The sequence below is a fragment of the Cebus imitator genome, unplaced genomic scaffold, assembly GCF_001604975.1.
Source record: "Cebus imitator isolate Cc_AM_T3 unplaced genomic scaffold, Cebus_imitator-1.0 Scaffold30, whole genome shotgun sequence".
Lineage (NCBI taxonomy): Eukaryota > Metazoa > Chordata > Mammalia > Primates > Cebidae > Cebus > Cebus imitator.
Genome location: NW_016107345.1, coordinates 45,208 through 72,615, shown reverse-complemented (window position 1 = coordinate 72,615; position 27,408 = coordinate 45,208). Strand labels below are relative to the sequence as shown.

Below are 27,408 nucleotides of genomic sequence, written 5' to 3'. Positions count from 1 at the left end.
GCAGTCTCCAGTGCTTTGCTATGAGAGTCAGACAGAGACCTGGGTTTGGAACTTGAGTTGCATTTTCCTATGGAAATAATGCTATATGCTGGAGTTTTGGCCCTTAGACCACACAAGAGTATTTAACTCAAGGTATTTAAATATATGACATTTTTGCCACTAGGGAAATACATTTTTAGCTCCAGGTCAAATAAAAGAACAAATCTCCAGGCCGACAAGTACCACAGGTGGCAGCCAGAAGGGCTTTGGCAGTGTTAGCTCTTGGCAGTTCTGAATTTCCCTTTAACCAGTCACTGCCCAGGAATGCTGGTAGTGGCTCTAAAAACAGACCTGCCCCGGCCCCTATGCCAGGGGCAGGACACTTTCTGGTACATACATATATTCAGGCAAGTCCTAAATCAGATGGTATATAATTACCTACTAAAAGTGAAAAATCACCACTGAGGTTTGGATAATTTAGTAGGCACAAATGTATCATTTCTTTCTGGACTTGAAGAAAAAAAATCCAACAAAAAAAGTAGTTCTTGCTTTTAAATAACCTTTTCCTTATGCTATTCAGTCATGCAGTTAAATTCCACACAAGAATATATGTATATAATTTCAAGTGGTTGTTCTGATTGATTTAAATGACAAAATATACATTATTTGATGTACATGATCTAAAAGAAAAAATATATACATATATACACATTTTAACATAAAGGTGAATGATAAGGATTCTCATCGTCAGCTTCTGGGCTGTCCATTTGGAGTCAGCTCATACCTGTAAGACAGTTAGGTTTGGACTTAACGTTAGTAATGACAGCGTGTTGTAACAGGACAAACCGCCAGTCCTGCCTGCCTGGGCCCCTGTGAGACCAGCATAACCTGACTCACTCTCTCTAAGTTGGCCAGCCAGGGTTCAGGGTTAAGGCTAGAGTTTACAGGTGCCTTTTAGGGTGTTAGTGAAATCTGCAGGCAGTAAAGCCTTAAATAAAGGCATTCGGCCGGGCGCGGTGGCTCAAGCCTGTAATCCCAGCACTTTGGGAGGCCGAGGCGGGTGGATCACGAGGTCAAGAGATCGAGACCATCCTGGTCAACATGGTGAAACCCCGTCTCTACTAAAAATACAAAAAATTAGCTGGGCATGGTGGCGCGTGCCTGTAGTCCGAGCTACTCAGGAGGCTGAGGCAGGAGAATTGCCTGAACCCAGGAGGCGGAGGTTGCGGTGAGCCGAGATCGCGCCATTGCACTCCAGCCTGGGTAACAAGAGTGAAACTCCGTCTCAAAAAAAAAAAAAAAAAAATTCATTCATGTCTCTCCCTTCTTGATAACAAAGGAGCTGAAACAGTACTGAAAGGGAAAACTGTCTTGAATAGCAGGCTAACAGTGATAAAATGAGAGGGCACACTTACCATTGTGAAAAGCCCCTAATCAGATCTTCTTTCGATAAGTCAATCAGTACCTAAATAAACACAAATTATTAGTTCCCCTCCAAAACACTGCATTAAGGAAAGGAATTGGGATAAAGTGAATTGATCAGTCTCCTTGGTGTATCAAATATCTCTTGTACTTACTTTTCCTAACTCCTTTCTTCTGTGTGAGCCTAGTGGCCTACTATTTTTCACTGCAACATCGAGTGACCTCTTCTTTACTTCTTCCATGGGAACAAAAAATTCAAATCTTTAGGAAGCAAAAAGTCAGGAAGTTAGAATTTCATATTTCATTCAGTTTTCTTGAAAATCTAAAGTGCTTCATCCATTTCCCTACTGAAACAGATGATAACAGGCTATTAGGAACACCTAGAGCAGGACTGGCTCGTAAGTACTCACAATGTATCATTACCACAGATAATCACTGTCCTGTGTTGTTCACAAAACCCAGAAATACTAAGAGGCTGTTTGCCTAGAATGCCTCAGACTATTGTGGCTTAGTTGGCATCTTTCTTTCTCCAGTTCTTCCCTGGTTACCACTCTTTTAGCTGGCTGTCCTCACCCCAAATAGTACCTGCTCATAGGACTGCCTCAACCCCCTTTCTCAGTGTTTTCTTACCAGCTAAGGGCTAGAACACCAAACAGTTAGGTTTGCTCTAGTTGCATGGAAAATAGTGGCCAACTCCTGTGGAGTAAGGCAGAGGAAACCTCTTTCTTTTAGGTTTATTTTTAGGGTGGAGGTTGCCAACTCTGCCTTCCAGACAATCCAGGCTTATCTTGCAGTCATACGTTTGAGAATTACTAACAGATTTAGGTTTGTCACAAAAGTCAAATGTTAAGCCTTTTCCCTCCTATGTTCTCACATGATTTTTTAAAATCCCTTAGCCACATAGTAGTTACCATACCACAGTTTTTACATCTTTTTATAATTATGTTAGCACTCCCTTTGAGGGCAAAATCTCTTACTTGTATGGCTCTAGAGTATAGGACAGTGCCTAGCATAAAGCATTCAGTAAATGTTGAATGAATAGTCTCTCTTCCCCATACCCTTTCCTTAACACTGATGAACTCAAAGCATAGCTCTCGAAGGAACATATTAGTTCTTAGACATGGCCCAAAGAGGACTCGGTGTAACCCTTTTTAAAAAAGTTATTGATCAGGATAATTATGAGATGTAGTATTTTACTAAGCTGGCTAGAAATGTCTTTTTAGAACCCTGAAGCAAAAGGATGCACTAATGAGATTCAGACTTCTAAGAATAAAAATATTTGGGATAAGACTTTCCATCAATGGCCCATCAAAAGCAATTAATGTGATTAGAGTCACCCTTATCCCCAAGGACACAGTGGACAAGCCTTTGTGGAGAAGGGGAGGGTATCTGCTCTATCTGCCACCTATGTTTTGTTGCAGGAGGGAATACAGGCCAAAGAGCTTCAAGCTTTAGAGGAAACTTTAGGTCCTTAGGTTCAAGGAATGTTTATTTTTAACTGCTGGAATTAAAACAGATCAAAAAAATATTTGAACAAATTCTAATCTTTTTACTACCAGAGACACTTAAAGAGTAGAGAACATTCCATATTCAGGAACACTTTAGGCTCTATGGGCAGTAAATGTAAGAAGCCATTTTGATAAACTTCCCTGGTGCTCCTTTTTTCCCACTACAGTACAGAAGCTTCATGAAGTCATAGACTATGTTGTCTTGTTCAGCCATAGCCCCTTCTAGCATCTGGCAGGCTGCCAGGCAACATAACAGGTACTTGACAAATACTCAAATAGATGAGGCTCTCTAGGCAGGCCACCAGCCCACTTACGTCTCATCAAACAGGGGTTCCAAGGTCTTCCGCTTCACTGAAGTCTTCTTACGACATGTCCACTTCCTTTCTGGCAACAAGTAGACACGGACGTAGGGATCAGCTCCACTGCTGGTACATGGTGTCAGGTTTCTGATTTGGTGTCAAAGACATTAGGGAAAAAAAGGCCCCTTGTTTTCATACAGTGAAAATACTCATTTGGGAGAAGGTTATATTAGCCATTCAGCATTAGATACCCTTGAGGACAAAAATGCTCAGTGGTCCTGATGGTCAAAAGTCTGTAGAACTTAGACGCATGGTTTTGAAAACATGCATCTTTATAAAGCTTGGGGTAGAGCAAGTACTGGATGGAAGTTCGAGATTCTCACTTGGAAAATGTAGTGGCTACCAGCCACTCCAGACAGCCTTGCAGTGGTTGCAGCTGAGCAATGCCCTTGGCTCTAGCCCGTCAGCACCACTGAAGAATGACGGCCAAAGTGCCCCTTTAAGGACTTTGTTACAATGTTCAGGGTTTCAAGTCTCTCTCCTTTTTTTCCCCCAAAGTGTTCTTTATCTTGGGACTATGTGCCCTGTTCATTGTTCTGAGTGTCCCTACTCTGATTTATGGTCACCTGATGCTCCCAAAGAACCTCTTTGGCCCTAGAATCTCTTTACCTGCAGCCGTTGATGAGCACGCGGAGGCAGCGCCGCAGACACACATAGCGCACTGTGAGCTGAATCTCGCCCAGCTGCCGCCGCCTGAGGTCCCCACCTCTGTAAAGAAAGAGCACATCACTTCTCTTGCAGTAACAAGCATTGGCCCTCTTCCCCCACCCCAAAGACAAAGAAGCATTCCTGCTTGAGGAGCATAGAGCCATGTGGGATAATCTGCAGTGAGTTTACTTTCTGTTGGAATTAGTTCCATCCAGCATTCATGTATAATTATCCTATTTCACAGTAGGAAGAACGGGAACCCTGAAGTGGGATCTGCCTTTGTATCATGATTCCTTTTGGGACCTTGAATGAATTTATTCAACTTTTATGATAATAAGTTCCATCTTGTAGGGTTATTGTGAAAGTTAAATCAGATAACATGCTAAGCCCATAGTAAACCCTTCATAAATGACAGCCATTTATTACATAATACTGTACATTAAACTTTACATATCATCCCAGTGTAACTCTTTAGAATCAGGAAATGGTTCTGCTGGAAGGGACCTTACCAACCACAGTCCAGCATCTATTTTACAGTCAGTACGTAACTAGAGCCATAACCAGCCTGTCTGGGTCTCTCTCCCTTGTCCTGTGTTCTTTCTACCACACCATGCTGCCTCATACGAAGAAATTTTGTGGAAAAACAGAACTTGTACAGAAATAGTACAAGTTCTAACAGAACTTGTATATGAACTTACAGAACTTGTAAGTTCATATCTACTTTTCCATCCAGTGAGGTATTTTTCATACAGGAGATTTTAGAAAAGATTAAGCAGAGAGGTGCATACTCAATGTTGAGGCTGATATCTGCCAGGTCAAAGCAGGAAGAGGCCAGGGAGTTGAGCGAGGACATGCTGGGAGCCAGCCTCTTGGGCGGCCATGCGAATGGGGAAGACGGACATTTCATGGGTCTGGGTGACTTGATGGGTCCTGGAGAGTGGGGGCCTGGGACAGTCAGGAAGATGGTGGTTGAACTCTTCTTCTGCCCCATGGGCTCACAGAACCTTTTGGCACTGTCCTTGCCTTTGGGCTCTGGGCCTATCTCTTGGGGTGTGGGCTCAGTGGCAACGGTGGTAGCACTGGTGGTGGTTGTGGTACTCTTGGTTGTGTCCTTAGTTTCAGACGCAGAGTCTGGGGGACATGGCAAATCTGTAGGGCCTTCTTCCTGAGGTGGGGCTTTGGGACCCTGGTTGGTAGCCACCTTCTTGATGAGCAGAGGGCCCTTCTTTAGGGCTTCAGGTCCTGTGTATGGGCTCCCCAGCTCTCGTTCCTCCACTCGAAGGAACTGCAAGCCAGATAAGAGGGTGGTTTATGAGCTGGGCCACCGCTTCTATAACCTCAGCCATTGTTTCTCCTTCCCCCTTTCCCTTCAGTTGTGAATTATCAAGACCCTTCCTAGGGACCTCCATTTCTAGTAATACGTATGGCATTCGAAGTAGTCTGAAAAACTTGTTAGAAATGCCAAATTCACAAGAAAATAAGGATAATTCTGTTAAAAGAAAACTGAAAAAAGTTAAGCTTTCCTAGGTTTGTATATCAACCTTGGAATTCAGGGAGTTAGAAGAAGAGGCTGTGAGGCTAGGAGCTGAAGGGAAGACCCATGAAGGTAGAATCTCTTTAGTAAAAAAGTAGTTTAGAATAAAAATTATTCTGCCTACCGGCAAAGACTGATGACAAGAACACGTGTTTGTCACAGCCTGTACTCTGGTTGGGGAGTACAAAGCCTTCCCTACTAACAAACATGATACCTCATAGGCCTGTCCTCATATGAATTTTGAGTATAAGTATGAGCTACCTACGGAATCTTGAAACCCAAAGTTAAAAAATAATAACGTAAAAATGGACTCAGGTTTCTACCGCACCTGAGGAACTGGGCTGCAGCAAAAGCAGAAACTCCTTGGAAGAGAACAACCTCAATCCAGGTCATAAAGGAACACTGAACACATGTTTGCGATCCAAGTTATAAAACGGAAATGAGTCACCATCAAAAAGCATCAACAGGTCAGGCATGGTGGCTCCCACCTCTAATCCCAGCGCTTTGGGAGGTAGATCACGAGGTCAGGAATTTGAGAACAGCCTGGCTAATATGGTGAAACCCCATCTCTATTAATAATACACAAATTAGCCAGGCGTGGTGGCACGCACCTGTAGTCCCAGCTACTCAGGAGACTGAGGCAAAAGAATTGCTTGAAGCTGGGAGGCAGAGGTTGCAGTGAGCTGAGATTGCGTCACTGCATTCCAGCCTGGGTGACAGAACAAAACTGTCTCAAAAAAAAAAAAAAAAAAAAAAAAAAAAAAAAAAAAAAAAAAAAAAAGCATCAACAGACAAAACAAACATCAAAATTTAACTCCTAAGATCTTCAAATAATAGAACATACATATTAATACATTGTAACATACTTTCTTTTTGAGACGGTCTCATTCTGCCCAGACTGGAGTGCAGTGGTACGATCTCAGCTCACCACAACCTCAGTCTCCCAAAGCGATTCTCCTGTCTCAGCCTCCTCAGTAGCTGGGGTTACAGATGGGCACCACTACCACCCAACTAATTTTTGTATTTTTAGTAGAGATGGGGTTTCACCATGTTGGCCAGGCTGGTCTGAAACTCCTGACCTCAGATGATCCACCTGCCTTGGCCTCCCAAAGTGCTGAGATTACAGGCATGAGCCACCACACCCAACCTATGTAACATATTTTCAAATGACCAAAGATGAATATAAACATGAGAAGATAATAAAATTCTATGAGAAAATACCCAGTAGATTTGGAAAAGATAAAAATAGAAATGAAAAATCACCGTTAAAAAAACCATGAACAGGTTAAACCATAAACTAGACACAGCCAAAGAATTAGTGGTCTGGAAGACAGCTCTGAGGGAATTAGAATGTACCACCATGACTACAGAGATGGGAAATATAAAGGTGAGGTCAACAGGCATGGAGGATAAATGAAAAGGTACATCATTATAGAAATTCTAGAATGAGGAATTTAAAAAGAATGGAGCAGAGGCAGTATTTGAAGAGCCAGTATCTCCTCAAACATTGACTTGCTCCCATTCAGTATTCCAAAATTGATGAAAAGCATGAATCCATCTCCTGGCTTCTTCCAGTTACACAGCAGGTGCTTAGTGCTGGGACAGTTCACCCTGCTTCATTGCCAGAGCTCTAGGGGGCATGAGAGATTTACCCGAAGTACCAGCCTCATGGAGATGAGGCTGTCCAGGCCTGAGTGGTCCAGCTGAAAGCGCTGCTCAAGAGTTAGGTCAGCATAGGGGAGGATCTGGCACAAGGGGACCTCCAGCATTCCCAGAGCATACTCCTGGTCATCATCAAGCACCTAGGCAGTGGGCCAGTCACAAAACAAGAGGATCACCAAGCCCCGCCACACCACTACTAGTATCTGGGCCCCAACCAAGTTTGGGTTTACTTCAGTCTGTACTGTGCTTCTATGGGCATCTGTTCCTATTCTGAAAACTAGAATGGGATCAGGCCACTCCTGATCCTTGCCTTCTGTCAGGCAAGACAGTGACGATTATGATATGTATGAGCTAGTCTGTTAAATGCCCAGAGCCAGTGGGCTTTGGGGACTGATGAGCTGTGCTGCTCCCCAGGCAGGGCTCAGGGCCCCAAAATAGTTCCATCACTTGTTGGTATTGAGATCTTGGACAAGACAGTATTTTTGCCTCTCTTTGCTCATTCTACAGATCTTTTGTGAAGATTAAATGAATGTGTATGTGTGTATACCATTAATGTCCTGTGTAGATTCCAGCACAGGGTATTCTGGGTGCTGTGTAGCAAATATAAAGACTCTTTTGCAGGGAAAATCAAGGGGCTTGAGGGTTTATCCTTCCACATCCCTCTATACTATGACCCCAGGCACTAGCCTCAAGGAGAGGCCCTTGTGGGGCCTCAGTGACCTCTCTCTCACATACAAGGGGCTGACTTTAAACACTGTCAGGAGAACCTGCTCAAGGTGCACTTCAAGCTCCCCACCCCACCTGGCTTAGAAACCTCTTAACTCTGTTTCAAGCACCCATCTTCCAGCAAACCTTCAGATGGAGCTGCTCAGTGGCCACATTGTGCACAAAGAAGGAGAACACCTGGCTCCACACAGGGTCCTTGCTGTGGGGACAGGTCTGGGAACAGAAGAGCAAGAGATCATTGAAGGGTTAGGTTGGGCAGAGCTGGATACCAGCACCCTCTGCTCTCACTCTGGCTACCAAGTACATTGGGAATCTTACCTATATGCCCTGGGATCAGACCCACACATGCTACAGCTGGTGGGAGGCACCAGGACAGGACAACCACACTCAAGGGCGGGGAGTGGTTTGCTGGGAAGTTTTACAGGACAGCTGAAATTATACTGGCTCACTTAAGGAGAGGAGAGGCAACAGGATTTCTGCTGCTGAACTGAGAAAATTCATGATTGGTAGAAAGGACACAGCTTCAAACCATGCCCAAGCTTGAACCCTAGTTCTGCTTTGTGCCCTTGGTCAAGTCATTTATCTCTGATCCTCAGATTCTTCAATTATAAAACTATTTTGTGAGGTTATTCTGAAGACTAAACAAAATCAAGTGCCTACTAGGCATTCACCATAAGTTAATTCCCTTCCCTTTTGCCTCTCTTTCTGAGAAGGGCTGGGTCCCTGTTTCCTTACCCTGGGGCTACACACCAAGCTGTCTTACCTTACTTGTGTGTGTCTTCTTGCCTACTGATAGTTTGACATAGGAAGAAGGGTCTCTGCTGACCTTGTTCTGTGAGGAATCAAATCCGTAACAGTGAAGGTGGCATAGTCAGTATCAGCTTGAGACAGTCCTACCCCCACCCACCAGGAGCATCTGGGGAACTGAGGCCAGCCAATTACTTCATTTTGAGAGAAAGCTACTCTGGTGCCCCAGGCCCCCTGGGCTGTCATTACTATGTCAGCCCCAGGAGAGGACTGACCCCAGAATGCAGTTCCAAGTTAAAACATCAGAAGCCAGAGCGGGGCCTGACCGGGCACAGGCTCTTGTTCCCTGGGGCTATGGAAACAGTGGAATCAAGTTTTGGCTCCTACTCTTAGCTGTGTGACCCATAAAATGGTAATAAACATGAATGACACAGTCATCGTGAGACTCAGGGATAACAAATGTGGGGATGAGTTACCAAGCCTAGTGCCTGGCACACAGCAGACTCCACAGTCAGCACCTCTTTTATCCCCAGGCCGTGTGTGCAGACAGTGGCCCAGGAGACACGGGGTTGCGACTACGCTGGGGAGAGAAGCTGTGTTTTGCCCTCCTTGGAGTTTTCAGCCATATACTCACTCTGGCAAACCTGGAGAGTTTTTTGGCTCGATATTCGCCATTCAGGTAGTCAAAAGGGTTTCTCTGCAGCACAGGAATAATGGGGTTAAAGCAACACAGGACCATTTGAAAGTGATGGGCACTTATGTTGCATGTGTGTGACACTCTGGACATGTCACCACTCACCGGCAAGTTGCAGGCACTCTCCAAGAAGACGACGAGAATGGCAGTGGAAAGGCCACCATGGTCCTGCAAACAGACGCAGAACCTCACTGAGTACTCCCAGAAGCAGGAGAGAAAGCCTACTCATGGCAGAAGACAGCCAACTAGTCTTCACACTCCAGACCAGCTGCCAGAAGACCTCTCACAAACTAGCTTTCTGTTGAGGTTAAGAATGTAACTGGTGCATGGCAGATTCAAGTTAGATACTGAGTGGATTTCCCTATGAACTGGGAGGACAGACATTGACACAGAATTCTAAGGACCCCACCATCTAAAGATGATGATGCTCAGAGGACATTTGCTGAGAGCCATCAGGAGCTGCCCTGTGTGGAGACAGGCTGAGTCACAGTTCTCCAGGAGGTGAGCAACAACAGGAGGCATTATCTCCCTCCCTTCCTTCACCTGCACACAGCTGGCACATGTGCTCCTCCACCTTTCTGCTAGGGAGCCCTTGACACCCTGCACTCACCTCAGTCAGAGGTTCCTGGTCAGTGAGCAGTGAAAGCCACTCCAGCCGCAGGTGCAGCCGCCCGCTGGTTGTGTCATTCAGGACGAACCACTGTGGGATGGGGGCAGAAAGCTCAGGTAAAAGGCAGGGAGATGCAACCGATGCTCTTTGGGCAGCTCAGTCCTGGGACCTGGTGGGATCCTAGTAGAGAATCCAGGGAAAAGGTGGACCAGCCCAGACAGGGTATGCTTTGGGCTCAGAGGGACTGGGAGATGTGCTTATAAAAAGAAGTGCTACACTGTGGGATTAAGAAAAACGCAGACCCAGCCTGCCCTCCTCTGTAATGTGACTCTCCCCTGCTGGGGTCCTTAGTCTGTGGGCATTTTCCAGGGAAACTTCTTCCAACCAGAAGGCCCTGGAGAATACCCTGGGGAGTTCCCTGGAGCCATCTGTGCTTCATCCTGCTCTTGCCCCTGAGGATGGACATGTGTGCAGCCTAGCACAGAGGGCGACCACAGCATAAGAATAGCTGGGCTGAGGCAACCTACTGGAGCTGTCCACAGGAAAGGGCTACCTTGAAACCCCCGGGGGTTCCAAGCACTAACTGTACCTCATCCACCACTCGGTTGGTCATGACATCTCCAAGGCAGATCTGCAGGCTGGAATATATAGGGAGAGGGGATTGATTGGGTCAGTGCAGAGGAAGAAAGCACCAGAGGGCATGGAGGCCCAGTCTGGACTCTGTTTTCAATTATCTGAGTGAGGCCATTAAGACAGAGGATCTTACCCCAAGGAACGAATGAGGGACCAGCATCAGCTCAAGTGAAGGAAAGACTACCTACCGTCAGGGCTGCTCCCACTGGGTGTGCTACCTGGTGAGGCAGGGTTCTCCCATCCCCAGAGGGGACAAGCAGAGGCTATTGGACACATCACTTCTGGATTTCTCAGTGACAGTGCAACTGGCATTTTGAGTGGGATGATTCTTCATTGTGCAAAACTACCCATGCATTGCAGGAATTTGGCCTTCTGGTCCTGTGCCCTCTAAATGCCAGAGGCACCACCTCTCAGTCATGTTAACCCCAAATGCCCCTTCATTTCCAAAACTACCCCAGGTACCCTGCAAGGGATAAGTATTGTCGGCATGTAATGTAGTTTGGATGTCTGTCCCCTCCAAATCTCAAGTTGAAACGTGATCCCCAATGTTAAAGGTTGGGGGTGCCTAGTGAGAAGTGTTTGGGTCATGGAGGCAGATCCCTCATGAATGGCTTGGTGCCCTCCCCACAGTAATGAGCTCATGCAAGATCTGGTTGTTAAAAAGAAGCTGGGACATCCACCTCCTCTTGCTTCCTCTCTCTTGCCATACCTGTGACATACCTGTTCCTCCTTCACCTTCTGCCATGAGTAAACCTGCAGAACCATGAGCCAGACAACACTCTTTTCCTTATAAATTATCTGACCTCGAGTATCCCTTATAGCAACAAAATACAGCATGTGTGTGTGTGAGGAGGTAACACCCACACCTCAGCTTGCCCCTATCTCACCCTGAGCCAAGCCCAACCAGAAGGTCCTGAAGGCCAGAGGGGAAAATGTAATTCAATGTAACTGTAAGAAATGTGCTTAAGGTCAAAATACACTTGAAATTGGTTATTAATCAAGCATGACCCACAAGCCACACTTTTAATCTTCGACATTACAAAAATTGCAACTGTTTTCATTAAGATAATAAAAAATAAGCAACATCTGGTGGTGAATCTGTGAGTATTAACATCCAGGCTAATATACATAGATCCTACTTGTTTCTTAACCTGTCAGACTGTGCCCCTCCCAGTTTGTTTTGTTTCTACTTTTCCAAATTACATGATCATGGAAACAAGCTAAACAATACAGGAATCGGAAAATTTGGGTAACCTGCCTTTTCTGCTTCCTCATCTGAGACAAGCGGTGTAACAGGCAGCCTTTCTCTGCTCACATGAACACATGCAAAAATACTCATTCAGGGTTCCTCTCCCAGATGATGACTCATGACATGTTATGCTCAGCTGCTCTCCCCCACTTCATAATGGGTGTCCTCCAGGTTAATACACAGATTCTACTTGTTTTTCAGAGCTGCAGAATATTCTCTAGTTTGGCAATAGAAAATTTATTCAGACATTCAGCCAATGTCCTCTGAGATTAGATATTCATTTGGGGGGATGGGGGTGTTGTTTTTCTTCTATGGATAGTTCTGCAAGAAACATTTCAGATAGTACGGCTTTTAGAGGAGATCCTGAAGTAGGACTGCTGGACCAAAATACACGTAAGTGAAGTTTTGATAGCCAGCCCCACCCTGGCCATTTTCGTCATCCCATACCCCTGAAGGGGCTGGAATCTACCCCCTAGAACATGGCCCAGGGTTCCTTGGGACTGGGCATCTGGCCATCCATGCCAGCCTTATCCACTACTCCACAGGGGGACTTCGTACATTATCAGGAAGGCAGAAAGCAGAGCCATGGAATACAAACCTTGGGGTCCTCTCTGTGTCCCCCAGGGCCTAGGTCAGGGCTGGGCACTTGGGAGACATCTGGGAAGGTTTGTGGTAGGAGTAGAAGGGTGAGGCAGGTTGCCTGGCACAGTCACCATGTCAGGGTGACCTGAGAGGGTTGCTAGTCATTAAGTGGCAGAAGCAGGGTATCTATATCCCAAGGCCCAGCCAGCACCCCCAGGGATGGAAGGCTGCCTCCAGGCCCAGCTGTGCGCCCTCCTCCTCACCTGCCTAGGAAGTCATCCCTGTCAGTATCCTCATCATACAGGTCTACCTCCAGGTCCTGCCCAGGGACTTCATAAACCATGAACTGGAAGGAAAGAGAGGTGTCATGACCTGCAGACAACAGTTGACCTTATGTAGGATCCAAGGGGAGCCAAATCGTGGCTTGGAATGCTACCAGATTCCTGACCTCCTCAGTGCCTGGAGAACCCCACCCATAAGAAGGGAGTGAGGCCCCTCCCCTGCAGGGGGGAAGAGAAGATTAGAGAAAACATGTGCAAGTCCATGGCAGAGCGGATGTCCAGGGGACAGTGGCTACTACTGTTTGTTCTGTATGGGGCCGTGCAGTGTCCAGAGCACATGTCCCATCACATTCTCCTGGCCCCCATAGGTCTGCAATACCAGGAAGCCCCAAGCTGCCCTTTATCACCCTGCTTTCATTGCCTCACCCAAAATGTAACAGAGCAACCAGATGGTATATTGGGAAGGGAAGTTGAAAGGGGTCACCTAGGATGTGGCTCTCCTGGAGCATGTAATCTGGGGGGCCTTAACAGGCTGTGGGTCCCACCCTTCAAATAGTAGGGATTATGGTTGAACTTAAGAATTTCAGGCTCCTGGTATTTAGCTCTGACAGGGGAGGCTGAGGAGTGGAGCAGAAATGTCTCTAAGGCTGTTTCTCTTTGATTTGAAAATTTATAACACAGTTGGAAAGAGAAAAGAAGTAGGAATTTGTCTTCGGGCTGGCCCTATAGTCGAGCCAGAGTAGCCCACTCTGGAAGCCTGGTAGATAGGGGAGTGGGAATTCCATAGACCTGCCTGTCTCCAAGGCTCGCTCCCTGCCTAGGGTTGCCCCTCGGTATATGAGAGCCACAAGGGAAAGGCCCTCCCTTGCCTCTGCCTGGCTTGATCCAGAGTGAAGGCTACAGGGATCAAGGGATGCCAGGAGCAACCAAGGAGACCCTTACCTCAAACACCTCATTCCAGGTGGGATCCAGGCTCCTGTAGATGGTCCTACTCCGGAAATGCTGCAGGCCAATGCTCACCTTGGCGTAGGGATCTGACTTGCCTCGGAGCCCCAGGAAGCTGTCCTTCTGGGCCAGCTTCTCTGCCTCCAGCAAGTGCACTCTGATCACCCCCTGGAAAAAGCCCAAGCCCAGGGCTCACACCTGCTTCCTGGGGCCCCCAAGTCCTGGAGTATCAGAGCTAAAGCCATCAGAGATCACTGCTGCCCCCACATTGCCCCCTCCATGGTCTGGACTGGGAGAGAGAAGCCTGATATGACAGTGACCTGGCCAAGGCCACACATCAAGTGATGGCAGGGCTCTCTCCACCAGTATGCCCTGCCCATATCCGTGGCCTCCCCACTCCCTGCCTCCAAACTGCCACATGAATGGCTTATTCAGCTGCAGCTATTGGTCTCCCTCCTGTGCCAACGATCATGACACCTAACGAGGCTTCCCCTTTACTCCAGCCCCCTCTGTTGTGTGTCCTACATATAGACTGAGTCCTAGCATCCCTTCTGCTGGCCCCCTGGGCACTGCCAGCTGCTGACAGTAGGTCCCTGCACTCCTAAAGGCCCCAGCACTAAGCCTCATCTCCACCATACTCTGGGCTATGCTACAGGGAAGACTTACATGGATAGATGTTTAAAAGGAAAGGAATATAACTCTGTTAACAAAGACAGGGGCACAGGAATTAGGACAGGCATAGTTCATGCGCTTTGAGATGTATCTCCTTCCTAGATTTTTTTTTTTTTTTAAATATCAGTAAATACACATGCATTTACTCTTTACCCAGAAATCTCTTTTCTAGGAATCTATTCCAAGGGCATACTAGCAGAAATTTAAAAAGACATGTATGCAAGGCTATTCATTACACTATTTGTAATAGCAAAAGACCCAGCACAACATAATGGTCCATCAATAGTTACTGTGTTGAATAAACTTCAGTACGTTCCCATAGTGAAGTACTTTGCAGCTCTTAAAAAGAATGTGGAAGATCTCTAATCTACACTGTCATGGTGTGATCCCCATCACATACTCAGTGTTAAAAGCATACCAAGGGCCAGATGCAGTGCTCATGCCTGTAGTCCCAGCACTTTGGGAGGCTGGGGTGGGTGGATCACCTGAGGTCAGGAGTTCTAGACCAGCCTCGCCAACATGGTGAAACCTGGTTGCTACTAAAAATACAAAAATTAGCCAGGCTCGGTGGTGCATGCCTGTAGTCCCAGCTACTCGGGAGGCTGAGGCTGGAGAATTGCTTGCACCCGGGAGGCTGAGGTTGCAGTGAGCCAAGTTTATGCCACTGCACTCCAGCCTGGGCGACAGAGTTCATCTCAAAAAAACAAACAAAAACACGCTGGGGGAAACTGTACTATGCTGCCATCTATCAAAGAAAGGAAGAATCTGAATATAAGCAAATATGTATCATATGACCATACATATGTATTTGTTCAGATTTAGTAACAAAGGTTGGGTGTGGTGGCTCATGCTTGTAATCCCAGCACTTTGGGAGGCTGAGGTGGGCAGATCACTTGAGTCCAGGAATTTGAGATCAGCCTGGCCAACATGGCAAAACCCTGTCTCTATAAAAAAAATATAAAACTTACCCAGGTGTGGTGGTGCACACCTGTAGTCCCAGCTACTCAGAAGGCTGAGGTGGGAGGATTGATGGAGCCATAGAGGTGGAATCTGCAGTGAACTGTGATTGTACCACTGCATTCCAGCCCAGCCAGGCAACAGAGCAAGATTCCATCAACCAATCAATAAAATGGAAGAATAAACCATTACTTATAAGTGAAGGGTGGGGAGTAGGTGGAGAGAACAAGGGATAGAATCCAGACTCCTTAAAATATAATTTGGTTTTTCATTGGACTTTGGAAATGTACAACTACTTTACATAATTGTCAGAGGAAGTTAGCGTAAAAAACCCTAAAAATGGAGAATAGAATGAAACAAGTCAATGTAATATTCACGGCCAGTTGTCACAAACACACAGAGGAACTATGCCAAGTAGGTTTAAAAGGCAGTAAATTTGACAGTATCAAATTTACAGTATCACAAGTGGGATACACCCCAAGGACAAAACGTCTTTAGTAATGATGACGGGGCGATGGTGTTTATCCCATTATTCTGGGACCGTCAAGCACTGGTGTGAAGTAAAGCCAGTGCACCCTCTGTGAAGGCTGAGAGGATATTTGTGCTGCCTCCCAGCAGGCCTGTGTCCTCCTGGGTCTTGCCTGTGTGGCGCGGGTGTGAGGAGCAGCGTGCATCAGGCCGAGTGTGAGAAGACGATGCCTCCACCTGGTGCTGATGGTAAAAATGGGCATTTTCCCCTTTCCTGAGGCCCTGACTCCCAGCCCCAAGGGGCTCAGGCCCACACACACCCAGGGTACTTTTCTGTGGGGAGACCATACGGTTATCCTCAGGGTCCTCCTGAGATGAGCTGAGGATGCCAGGGACAGTGGGGCTCAGCACTCAAGGAAGCCATGTCCTGGTTCAACTAAGACTTCTCCTTCCCAGTAGACCCACGTATTCTTCCCAGCACCAAACTGACGGAGTCAGGGGAGCCTTGCCTCCCTGAAGGGAGGATAGGAGTTTCCTTGTTTCATGGGGCTGACTGACCCCAAAAGTCTCCAACACAAGCCACACGGGAGGACCAGGAGCCCAGAAAGAATGCCACCCTGGGCTCTGCTCCTTCTTAGATGGGTGATTTTGGGCAAGTCATTCAACCTTCCTGAGCCTCAGTCTCCTCCCTAAAAAAGTGGGGATGCTGTGCCCTTAGGGGGCAGAAATAAGGATTACCATCTGAGAATGTATGTGAGGTGTCAGCGCCCCCCAGCTGCTCTGTGGCTGGTACTGGGTACTCACGCAGGGCAGAGGGAAGCGCAGGTTGGTCAGGTCCAGCCCCTTCTTCACAGGCACAGTCACACGGTTGGGCAGCACCAGGTGGGCAGCAATGAGGTCCTCCAGCAGGCTGTCTGACACCTCACTGGACACAGACAGGACCAGCTATGGAGGGGGGGCACCGCCTCCCCATGCCACCTGCCACTCCATCCCTAGCAGGAACCAGGAGCCCAGCTTGGCAGGACGGGCCCCACCTGGAGAACAGCCCTGACCCGGCTTACCTGGGTAGCAGTGGGGGTGCCTATACATCGTGACAGCCCCTCACATTCTGTCTCAATAGCAGTCCTGCCCCCTACACATCCCCAACTCCCTCTGCCTCCAGGCTGCTTTGTTCTTAGCACAGTGGCTAAGAGCAAGGCTGAAGCCTGTGTTAGAATCTCAGCTCCACCACCCACTAGCTATGTGGCCTTGGCAAGTCTCTAACCTTCTGGACCTCAGCATCCTCACCTCTAACCTGGGGCTAATAATGGGTACTCCTGGGGTTGTCGTGGGGCTAGGGGCATCTGGGTAAGGTGCTGAGAGCAGCATCTAGTCCACAATAGGTGCCATGAGAGCCCTCCTCCTTGATGTCACTCTCATTCTGTTTGTCCACTGCCTGACTCCACTTCCTGGTACCGGGGGACAGGGATAGTGCCTGGAACAGGGCTGGCATGGTGTAAATGCTCAGTAAATACTTTTTGAATAAAAGAACACATGCCAGATTCTCTGTCCAGAGTGGGTGAGATCCATGCAGATGTCAGTGAGTGAGTCAGCAGGCCTCTCCTGAGCCTGGCGAGACAGCAGGTGCCAGCCCTTGCCAGTCCAAGTGTCCCTTCCTCCTGGGGAGGTGTGTCCAATGGGGCTAGTGCCCTTCTCTGCTCCTCTCAAGGGGCCTGGGGCTCTGTGAACAGCCTTCACTTGCCCCCAGATGGTGAGATCTCCAGGACCACCTCCTCTTCACTGGCCTCTGCTGTGACAGTGCCCCTTCCATGCCTATGTTTGTGACCATGGTCAGGGGCAGTCACATAGGCTTCTCACCACACACTTGGTTTGGGGAGGGATGGAGTAAGAAAGAAAGGAGGACATTCGTGTGTTCACACCTAATTTGCTGCCTACACACACCTGAGTGTCCTCCCAGGGACCCAAGACAGAGCAACCAGGCTCCCCTTTTACTGAGGAAGAGCCCAGAGAGGTGAAACCACTTCCCCACAGTCACTCAGCTGCTAAGTGACAGAGCCAGGAGCTGGCTGCCTCTGGTTCTAGAGCCACACAGCCTCCCCTCGGACCACACCTCAGCAGATCAGAGCTACTTGCCCCCTGCACCAGGACAGGGACCTGAACGTCAGCCCAACGTTCAGCAAAGCACTTGCCCACTCTGGGGGTGTGTGTGTGTATGTGATGTGTGGTGTATGTTTGTGGTGGGTGGGTATATGTGTGGTGTGTATCTGGTGTGTGTGTGTGATGTGTGTAGTGTGTGTGGGGGGTGTGGTGTGTATCTGGTGTGTGGTGTGTATGGATGTATGTGTGTGGTATGTGTGTGTGGTGTGTATATGTGGTGTGTAGTGTGGTGTGTGTATGTGTGTATGTGGTGTGTGGTGTTTGGTGTGTGTGTATGTGGTGTGGTGTGTGTGGGATGTGTGGTGGGGGTGTGTGTGTGATGTGTGGTGGGGGCATGTGTGTATGTGGTATGTGTGTGGTGTGTGTATGTGTGTATGTGGTGTGTGGTGTTTGGTGTGTGCGTATGTGTATATGTGGTGTGTGTGTATGTGGTGTGGTGTGTGTGTGATATGTGTGGTGTGGGGTGTGTGTGTGGTATGTATGTGGTGTGTGTGGATGTATGTGTGTGATGTATGTGTATGATGTGTGTAGTGTGTATATGTGGTATGTGTGGATGTGTGGTGTGCTGTGTGTTGTATGTGGTGTGTATGTGGTGTGTGGTATGTAGTGTGTGGGCGTGGTATGTGGTGTGTGTGATGTGTGATGTGTATTGTGTGTGTGAGGGGGGTGTGGTGTGTGTGATGTGTGATTGTGTGTGTGAGGGGGGTGTGTGTGTGTTGTGTGGATGTGTGTGAGATGTGTGTGGTGTGTGTGTGTGCTGTGTGGTGTGTGGTGTGTGGTATGTGGTGTGTGGTGTGTGTGTGTGTGTGTTTGATGGGAGTGTGTGTAGTGTGTGTATGTGGTGTATGTGATGTGTGTGTGTGGTATGTGTGTATGTGGTGTGTGGTGTGTAGCATGTGTACGTGGTGTGTGGTGTGTGTTATGTGGTATGTGTGTGCTGTGTGCATGTGGTGTGTGGTATGTAGTGATGGGGTGTGGTGTGTGTATGTGGTGCATGTGGCGTGTGTGTGATGTGTGTGTATGTGGTGTGTGGTGTGAGGTGTGTGTGTGGTGTATGTGGTGTGTAGTGATGGGGTGTGTATGGTGTGTGTATGTGGTGTATGTGGGGTGTGTGTCTGGTATGTGTGTATGTGGGGGGTGTGTGTGCGGGGTGTGTGTATGTGGTGTATGTGGGGTGTGTGTCTGGTNGGTGTATGTGGGGTGTGTGTCTGGTATGTGTGTATGTGGGGGGTGTGTGTGTGGGGTGTGTGTATGTGGTGTGTGTGGTGTGTGTGTGTGGTGTGTGTATGTGGTGTGTGGTATGTGTATGTGGTGTGTGGTGTGTGTATGTGGTGTGTGGTGTGTGTGTGTATGTGGTGTGTGTGTGTGGTGTGTGTATGTGGTGTGTGGTGTGTTGTGATGGGGGTGTATGTGTATGTGGTATGGTTTGTGGTGTGTATGGGGGGGTACTGGGCACAGTGCCCAACCACAGAAGCCACAAAACAGCCTCCCACTCCCACTCCAAACAGACCAATGCTTCCCCCTCTGCAGACAGTGCCAGGAGGGAAGGCACTGCCATCACACAGCTCCTGCCACTGGCTGCACAGCCCTAGAGGCCCCCAAGCTTAGGATCTCCCTCGAGGCTCTCCCAGGCACCTACTTGATTCCCGGCGCATCCAGCAGGTTGGTCAGGCCTGTCCAGTTGATCTGCAGGTGCTTCAGGGGCAGAGGGAGGCTATTAGGCTGGAAAGGACTGGGAGGCCAGGGCTGAGAACCCCCTGACAAGAGACTCACACCCATGTGAATGGAGAACCCAGCCTGCCAGGGTGGGAGTTGGGGGGGAAGCAGGCCAAGCACCCTTTGCCAGGGTGCCAGGCCGGAGAGGCCACCTCCCAGCGCAGCTCAGACATCTAGCAGTATTGAGGGCCCAGGCCTAGCTCAGGATGGGACCGGGCCACATCTGCTTCTCACAGGAGTGGGATCACCCTCATGGCCACAGGCTGGCCTGGACTTTGAAAGCTCTGAGTTTGAGCCTCAGCTCCACATCACACCATCTGTGTGACCCTCTCTGAGCTTAGCTGCCTCATCTTGGGGAGGGCAGAGTCTAGCTCAAGCTGCCTTAAGGATTAAATGAGATAGGGAATGTGACTGCCCAGGTCTCAGTGGGCTTGGACAATATCCATTCTTGGACTCAAACCCAATGTCTAGGGCCCAGCAGACCAGTGCCTACTCCCAGGGAGCAGCAGGCTTACCGTGGTCCCTGGGACTCACCGGTTTCTGAAGGAAGAACACAGTCACGGCTCCCACGAAGGGCTTGTCCACTAGCAGGGGCTCCAGGATGACCCGCAGGGTGCCCTGCAACTGGATAGGCACAGAGGGCCCGTGAGGGGCTCGGGCCTCCTTTCTCCCCATGCTTGCTGGGCTCAGCTGAGCCATCTGCTGCCTCATTTCATGCCCATGCTGCTCCACATGTCAGGACCACCGGCCCCAGGCCGCCTGCTTTCACAGCAGGAGCCACACGTAATGTACTGAGGCGTGGACACAGCTGCCACCCCTTGCCAGCTACCAAAGGTCTCCGAGCAGGCCCTACTGCCTTCCACTGGTGTGCTGGCCTGGGAGACCTATATAGCCTTTGCCAAGTTTTGGGCTGGCCCAGCCAGCAGGGACCCGGGAATGATCTCCAGGCCCAAATCAGCTTTCTACTCCCGCTGAGAGTTATTTTCACCTCCTGGGTCCACCTCAGTCTCTAAGCAGTGGCTTTCTACCCCTCCATGAACACCACCTCTCCCAGGAAGCCAAAGCCTCTCCCAGGCCCTTTGCAGTCACAGATCAGGCTGGGGGTCTCTAGAGGTTGGTGAAACCAGCCACCACTTCCTGGCTATATGACCTCCGGCCTGCAGCTCCTCTGTAGTCACCAGCCTCTGTGTTTAGTGTCACTACCACCTTCTGCCGCCTACTCTGGCAGGAGCCGGCTTCCCCCTTCCCTGATCCCCATCCTGGGGGATGGAACAGAGGCAGCCCAGCCGGGCTCCACCCACCTGGATCCCGTTCACACCAGCCTGAATCTTCTGCAGCTCCACGCTGATCTCACAGTCTCCGACATAGCTGAAATGAGGGGTGGAGAAGGAAGGTAGGGAGGAGGGGTAGGTCCACTTGCTCAGAGAGGTTGGAAAACTTGCCCAGTGTCACACAGCCTGAGGCCAGCAGCCAGTTGCCAACCCTGAGCTCTATGCACTGGGCACATGGCCTAGTAGCCTCAGCCTTTCTCAGCTCTACCCAGACCTGACCCAGACACTGACCCAAGCCCAGACCCCAGGAGGCAGCCCCCTTGGGCCCCTGCATTCAGGTATCCCAGGCATATCCCCATCTCTGACCATAAGAGCAGTGACTCTGGGCACCCCCTCACCCATGACACCCCAAAGGTGAAAAGGAGGGGCTCTTGGTAAATACACTGTCCACCTCTCCACCACTGCCATCCCCCTGCCCCGTCTCTGCCCAGGTGTCTTTCATGGGGACACAGAAGCGGCCCCCACTGCTTATATCCAGCCACTGTTCCTGGTGCTGCTGGAGCTTGTGGACGTGGGCAAAGGTAACAAGGCCTCAGGCTTCAGCGCAGAATCCCAAGTCCACCTAGTGGCTCTCACCAGGTGATGGGCACAGGGGGCCCAAAATAGGTGCCCTTGAAAGTAAAGACCAGCAGATCCTGGGAAAGCACTGAAGGAGACTCAGGGGAGGGAGAGGGCAGCCAGCAGACATGTAGGGCCTGGGCAGAGGGGCCCAATGTCACAAGTCACGCAAAGGCCAAGTGCTTCTTGGAAGGGCAGGAGTGAGCCGGACAGGAGAGATGGGGACCCTGGGGATTGCCTGGGCAGCTGAGTGGGTCACACAACCTCCATGTGCCCTGAGTATTCCTACGAGGATCTTGTGGCAGAGCCCCAGGGGCTGGGAGCACCCAACAGCCTGTCACCATCCCCACACACTTGGGACCAGCCCCCCACGTGGGGATTGGTGGTCCCAAGCACTGGCTCCTATCTTCCCAACATGCTCTCACTGCCAGCCTCTAGGTTAAGGACAGAATGAGACACTGGAAAGGAATGGCAACACTCTGGATCCTCAGGCGTTGGTCCTTTGTCTTTTAAAGCGCAATTCAAATCTTCCGACTCCAGGATGACTTCCTGGATTGAATCTCCCTTCTTCCTGACTCATGTTCACTATGAACCTCATTTTAAAGAGCTGTCCTTGCCCAACCCCCTGAACTAGTCACTTACATGTCTTTGCATTCTCTATTTTCCTGGGGTGCCGCAGAGCCCAGGTCTCCAGCTGACCTCTCACAGCCTGTGTTTAAAGCTCCCTGGGCCTCACCATGAGTCCTCACATCTTCTTGTCACATTTGCTCCCACTAGACACATCCTCTCTGAGGCAGCTGGTCTGACCCTCCAAGTGACCCAGCCCCAGCTTCCAAGAAAGCTCTTGCTGCCTAGGCCTTGCAACCCAGAGTGTGCCAGGGGATGGGAGAAGCTGGGGCGGGGGGGGTCCTGTGAGGGGTTCCACATCCGAAGTCAGAGTGTATATATGCTGTTCCATCTTCAAACTGGCTGTTCCCACAGAGCGTCCCCTGCACCCCCTGAAGCCCATACCCGGCCCCACAGGTGGCAGGGCTCACCATATCTGCAGGTCCACCGTCACACGTCTTCGGTTGCACTTGTTAGTGTGTGCCTTGACACCATTGACCCTGGGGCACTGGAAGAAATGCCAAGAGTGCTAGGTCACAGGCTTCTTGCAGCAGGGGACAGCTGCCAGCCCTTCGCCTGGCACTGGGTTTTGCCAGCACCAAGCATGACCACCACACTTCCAGGATGAGGCACAGACACGTAAATCTCTCCTGCAGCCCTGAGACTTCCCTCCCTAGAAAGTGTCCCCTCCTTTCTCTCCCTTCCTGCCGCTACTCACACAGCCACACAGAGTGGCCCTGAGGCCAGGGCCGTTGTTCATGTCCCATGGCCAACTTTAGAAGTGGGTCCTTTCCCTTTACAGGAAACTGGAGCTTAGAGAAGTCAAGTCACTGGCACCAGAGCACAGGTGGCACTGGGCACAGGCATGGGGACTGGAGGAAGCTGGCCATACTCATGGGTGTGAATGAACACTTGTGGCAGCTAAAAAAATAATTGTTTTTAATGTTTATGGATACGTGAAGAAAGGGGGTGTGCTGAGTACACTGGGTCCTGGTCAAGCCCAGGAGGTGGGGTGAGGAGTCCTCCGTGACCCCACGAAGGAGAGGAGGGGACATGTGGGGGACGGGAGAGCAGGAGGAGGGAGGGACCAGGACATGAAGAGCGCTGGATGCTGGGATCAAGAGGCAGGTGTTTCTCCTGCAGGGCTGGGACATGTGGTAGGCCAGCAGCTTCCCCACAGGTTCTCCTGAAGTGGTAAACACCATTTCTCAGGATTGCTTGCCAGCACTCTGCATCCCATAGACCAACGGTCCCCAACCTTTCTGGAACCAGGGTCCAGTTTCTTGGAAGATGCTTTTTCCACAGACTGGGGGTGAGGGGTGGTTTTGGGAAGAAACTGTTCCACCTCAGAACATCAGGCATTAGATTCTCATAAGGAGCACACAGCCTAGACCCCTCACATGTGCAATTCACAATAAGGTTTGTGCTCCTGTGAGAATCTAATGCCACCGCTGATCTGGCACGAGGTGGAGCTTAGGCAGCAATGCTCACCCCAACTGCTGACCTCATGCTGTGCAGCCTGGTACTGAAAGCTGGAGGCCCCTGCCATAGGCACAACCACCAGAGGACAGCCTGGCTGAGCAGGCTCCGCTGTGAACACAGCACTCCGCAAGCCTCTTGGCCCTGAGCCTGCTGAATTCTTCAAAAGCCAACAGAGACATCGCCTCTTCCTGGGTCTTCCCTGACTGCCACAGCCCCTCCACCCTTCCATTTCTGAACTCGCATTCCTCTGCCATCAGGCATGCACACACTGCCATGTTGTCATCCACTGGTCGATGTGTCCCTCCCACAGGAAGGGGTGCAGCCACACCTGACTCTATGATGCCCAGCACACAGCATGTGCTCAGTAAGTCACAGGTGAATGAAACAAGGAAAGAACGCATGAACCAACAGATGCTGGCACAAGCCAGTTTGAGTGGCAGAAATCCCAATCTCCAGGGCTCAGGCCTGCCTAATGCACCCCTGTGCTGGGGCTAGCCAGGCAGGGCTGGCAGACAGCTCTCATCAGGCTGGCCTGTACTCGGACACCTGCTTGTTCCCAGTGCCTCTCACTCACTGGGTCACAGTGATCTCTGCCTGGGGGATATATTCTGGATGATCAAAAGACTCAAGTCACTGGGGGCACTTCGAGGCAGGAGGAGTAGGGCACCAAGGCTGAAACGGGAAGCCCAGTCTAGAACAGGGACCATGGTGTTAGCTGTGCCCATACAAATTTCATTGGCCACAGACCATTTCATCCTGGGACACCTACTGATCTTCACAGAACTAGCATGGACCCGTCACACTGACTGACACACCAGCCAATTAGTAGAAAATATAAAGTGCTTGGCAGCACTGACTATCCAAAGTGTGAGCGTGTGTTCACCGGCACTGAGGTTAGCGACTGTGATTTCCATCTTTCTGTCTGGCTACCAGCATGGCATGTCTTCCAAGTTTTGCTTAAGAAAAGTGGAAATGGCTGGGTGCAGTGGCTCAGGCCTGTAATCCCAGCACTTTGGGAGGCTAAGGCAGGCGGATCATGAGGTCAGAAGATCTAGACCATCCTGGCCATCATGGTGAAACCTCATCTCTACTAAAATACAAAAAATTAGCCAGGCGTGGTGGTGCATGCCTGTAGTCCTAGCTGCTGAGGAGGCTGAGGCAGGGGAATCACTTGAACCCGGGAGGCAGAGGTTGCACTGAGCCGAGATCACGCCACTGCACTCCAGACTGGCGACAGAGCAAGACTCCATCAAAGAAAGGAAAGGAAGGAAAGAGAGGAAAGGAAGGAAGGAAGGAGAAAAGAAAAGTAGAAATATTTCCCACGTTTCCTCTGAGCCAGACTTCCTTGGAACCTGGGGAGATGGTGGTGCAGGGATGGTGGGGAAGGGTGTCTACTGAGGCTGACAGGCTCGAAAATGCAGGTGGGGGGAGGTATACTCCCGTAAGGTCCAGTGGGATCTCTGCAGTCATATGACTGACCTAGGTGGGAGAAAGGTCAGGGACAGAGAAAAGACTGCACAGCCAGCCCAGGCTGACCCTCCCGAGACACACCCACCTTCTGTCCAAAGTAGAGCTTGGTGAAGGTAAAGGTCCTCAGGTGGACGCTCTTCTCCCGGATCTTGGGCTCAAGTTTCTCCCGGAACTTGCTTTCCATGATCATGCTGAGGTAGGGCCAGGTCTGAGAGATTATCTGTGAAGATAGGAAGAGGCCCTTGATAGTCAGGTCTGTACCCCCACTGCAGACCCACAGCTGCATAGGACAAAGTCCTGATTCTCTGCAGCCTGGTCTCAGGGTGGGGGTCCCTATGCTGCAGCACTCACCTGCCTGCTGCCCACCCATATGCTCACCTGTTCATCTGTCTGTCCATCAAACATCTGATAACTACAGCCGTGGTTCCCACTGTCATGCAGGCAGCAGGACCCCAAGATTTGGTGCTATTTTGCAGAGCACCATGAACTGCTAATTCACTACACTGAATATTATGGAGCCCTTTGGTTCTGTGCTAAAACATGATCTCATTCTACATCGTGGCTTTTAAAAAAAAAAGTAGCAGATACCAGAGGTTTAAGAAAAAAATTACAGAAGAGAAAGTTAAATTGTTTCCTATGGATTTAATTTCTAGCAATCAGAAAAGGCAGCCTTTGCTTGATTTCTGCAGCAGAATGACTCACAGTGCTGGTCTGGGAACTAAGTGCAGAAGCTGCAGAGAGGAAGGTGGCAGAGACAAGGGAGGAGGGTGGAAATCAGAGGGGATGGGGGAGGGCTGGCCAGCAGATACGCTCTGTTTGGGGCAAGGCTTCTTCATCATCTTCTTTTTCTTTTTTTTTTGAGATGGAATTTCGCTCTTGTCACCCACGCTAGACTGCAGTGGCATGATCTCAGCTCACTGCAACCTCCACCTCCTGGGTTCAAGCGATTCTCCTGCCTCAGCCTCCCAAGTAGCTGGGATTACAGGCGCCTGACACCACATCTGGTTCATTTTGTTGTTGTATTTTTAGTAGAGATGGGGTTTCAACATTTCCCCAGGGGTCTCAAACTCATGGCTGCAAGTGATCTGCCCACCTTGGCTTCCCAAAGTGCTGGGATTACAGGCATGAGCCACTGGGCCCGGCCTCCTTTTTTCTTCTTTGAGACACGATCTCACTCTGTCACCCAGGCTGGAGTGCAGTGGTGTGGTTACAGCTCGCTGCAGCCTCCACCTCCCAGGCTTAGGTAATCTCCCACCACAGCCTCCTGTGTGGCTGGGACCACAAGCGTGCACCACCACACCTGGCTATTTTTTAATGTTTTTGTAGAGATGGGTCCTCCTATGTTACCTAAGCTGGTCCCAAACTCTGGGGCTTTCTCTCTTCTTTCCTACGGGCTTGAGTTTCAGTTTAAAGATGCATGTCCTTCCTCCGTGTGCCCTTCCAAAGCCATCACTGGAGAAGACTGAAGGCTGTGAGACTTCAGGGCTCGTTGTTCCCATCTCTCAAAGGCCTCTCCAAGCCCCAGGTTCTCCTTTCTCGGGTCAGGTCTCACCTTCCTGTCTTGCTGGTTTGTCACTGGCCAAGTGCCTCCTGAGTATAAAGCTCGTTAGGCCACACTCCGTGCCCTAGTATGTGGTTTACCTACACAACTGTCCCTGTCCCCCCATCCAAGACGAAGGTGGGAGCCTCACATCCCAACAGTCTTCTATCTCCAGTGCCATGTGGAGGCCTCTGTGTGTTTCTGAAAGAAAGACGTAACACAGGCAGAGATCCGTGAAGCAGCTAACACAGTGCAGGAGGAACGCTACAAGGTTTGCCCCAGAGGCACTGGGTCCTGCACAAATCCTCAGAAATCCAGTTGCTCCTCTTAAGGCGGCAACCTGCTTCTTCCAGATTTACCCAGAGGCTGAGAATGTTCTCTGTTCTTTTTTGTTACTGTTGTTGTTTCTGAGATGGAGCCTTACTATGTTGACCAGGCTGGCCTTGAACTCTTGGGCTGAAGCGATCTCCTGCCTTGGTCTCCCAAGGAGGTGGGACCACAGATGTGAGCTACCAGGTCCCGCCAGGGAATGCTTTCTGATGCACTCAGCAATGACACTTCTGGTAATGTGAAAATACCAATCTTGGATCAACATCCATCAGAAGTCCTTTCTTATACCGAAGTCATCCCTGCTATGGGCTAAGCCTCCTCCCAGAGGCAAGGTTTGTATTAGAAAAATTCCTCAGTCAGGAGACTTCAGGTGGGGGCTGCCATGGAGTCCTCATGGTTAGGGACAGGTCTGGGCAGATCAGGGAGGGGCAGGCCTCTGGTTCCTCCTCTGTGAAGTCGGGATTCCTGCTGGGGAGGGCTCGGCCAGGGGTCATCAACCAGCAGGGGCCTCCTGGGGACATCTGGCAGCAGAGTCCAAGGGG

The 27,408-nt window shown here is 49.9% G+C and overlaps 1 protein-coding gene across 6 annotated transcripts in view; it reads right to left on the bottom strand.

The window, feature by feature from the left end:
• The window catches only part of ESYT3 (extended synaptotagmin 3), a 64,877-nt gene that overhangs the window by 19,905 nt on the left and 17,564 nt on the right, over positions 1-27,408 (bottom strand). For 3 of the 6 annotated variants that reach the window (XM_017523680.2, XM_017523678.2, XM_037736814.1), the window contains exons 3-21: positions 25,082-25,216; positions 22,476-22,552; positions 20,851-20,917; positions 20,084-20,173; positions 19,473-19,528; positions 16,481-16,601; positions 13,577-13,747; positions 12,617-12,699; positions 10,479-10,527; positions 9,890-9,979; positions 9,220-9,447; positions 8,602-8,670; positions 7,965-8,051; positions 7,103-7,252; positions 4,705-5,201; positions 3,878-3,976; positions 3,224-3,355; positions 1,557-1,662; positions 1,395-1,444 (exon numbers count right to left, since the gene is read on the bottom strand). In XM_017523680.2, the coding sequence (XP_017379169.1) occupies positions 1,395-1,444; positions 1,557-1,662; positions 3,224-3,355; positions 3,878-3,976; positions 4,705-5,201; positions 7,103-7,252; positions 7,965-8,051; positions 8,602-8,670; positions 9,220-9,447; positions 9,890-9,979; positions 10,479-10,527; positions 12,617-12,699; positions 13,577-13,747; positions 16,481-16,601; positions 19,473-19,528; positions 20,084-20,173; positions 20,851-20,917; positions 22,476-22,552; positions 25,082-25,216 (2,357 nt within the window). Of the gene's footprint in view, positions 1-515; positions 764-1,394; positions 1,445-1,556; positions 1,663-3,223; positions 3,356-3,877; positions 3,977-4,704; positions 5,202-7,102; positions 7,253-7,964; positions 8,052-8,601; positions 8,671-9,219; positions 9,448-9,889; positions 9,980-10,478; positions 10,528-12,616; positions 12,700-13,576; positions 13,748-16,480; positions 16,602-19,472; positions 19,529-20,083; positions 20,174-20,850; positions 20,918-22,475; positions 22,553-25,081; positions 25,217-27,408 lie in introns of those variants that run through there. The other 3 variants (XM_017523681.2, XM_017523677.2, XM_037736815.1) reach the window with 3 other exon arrangements.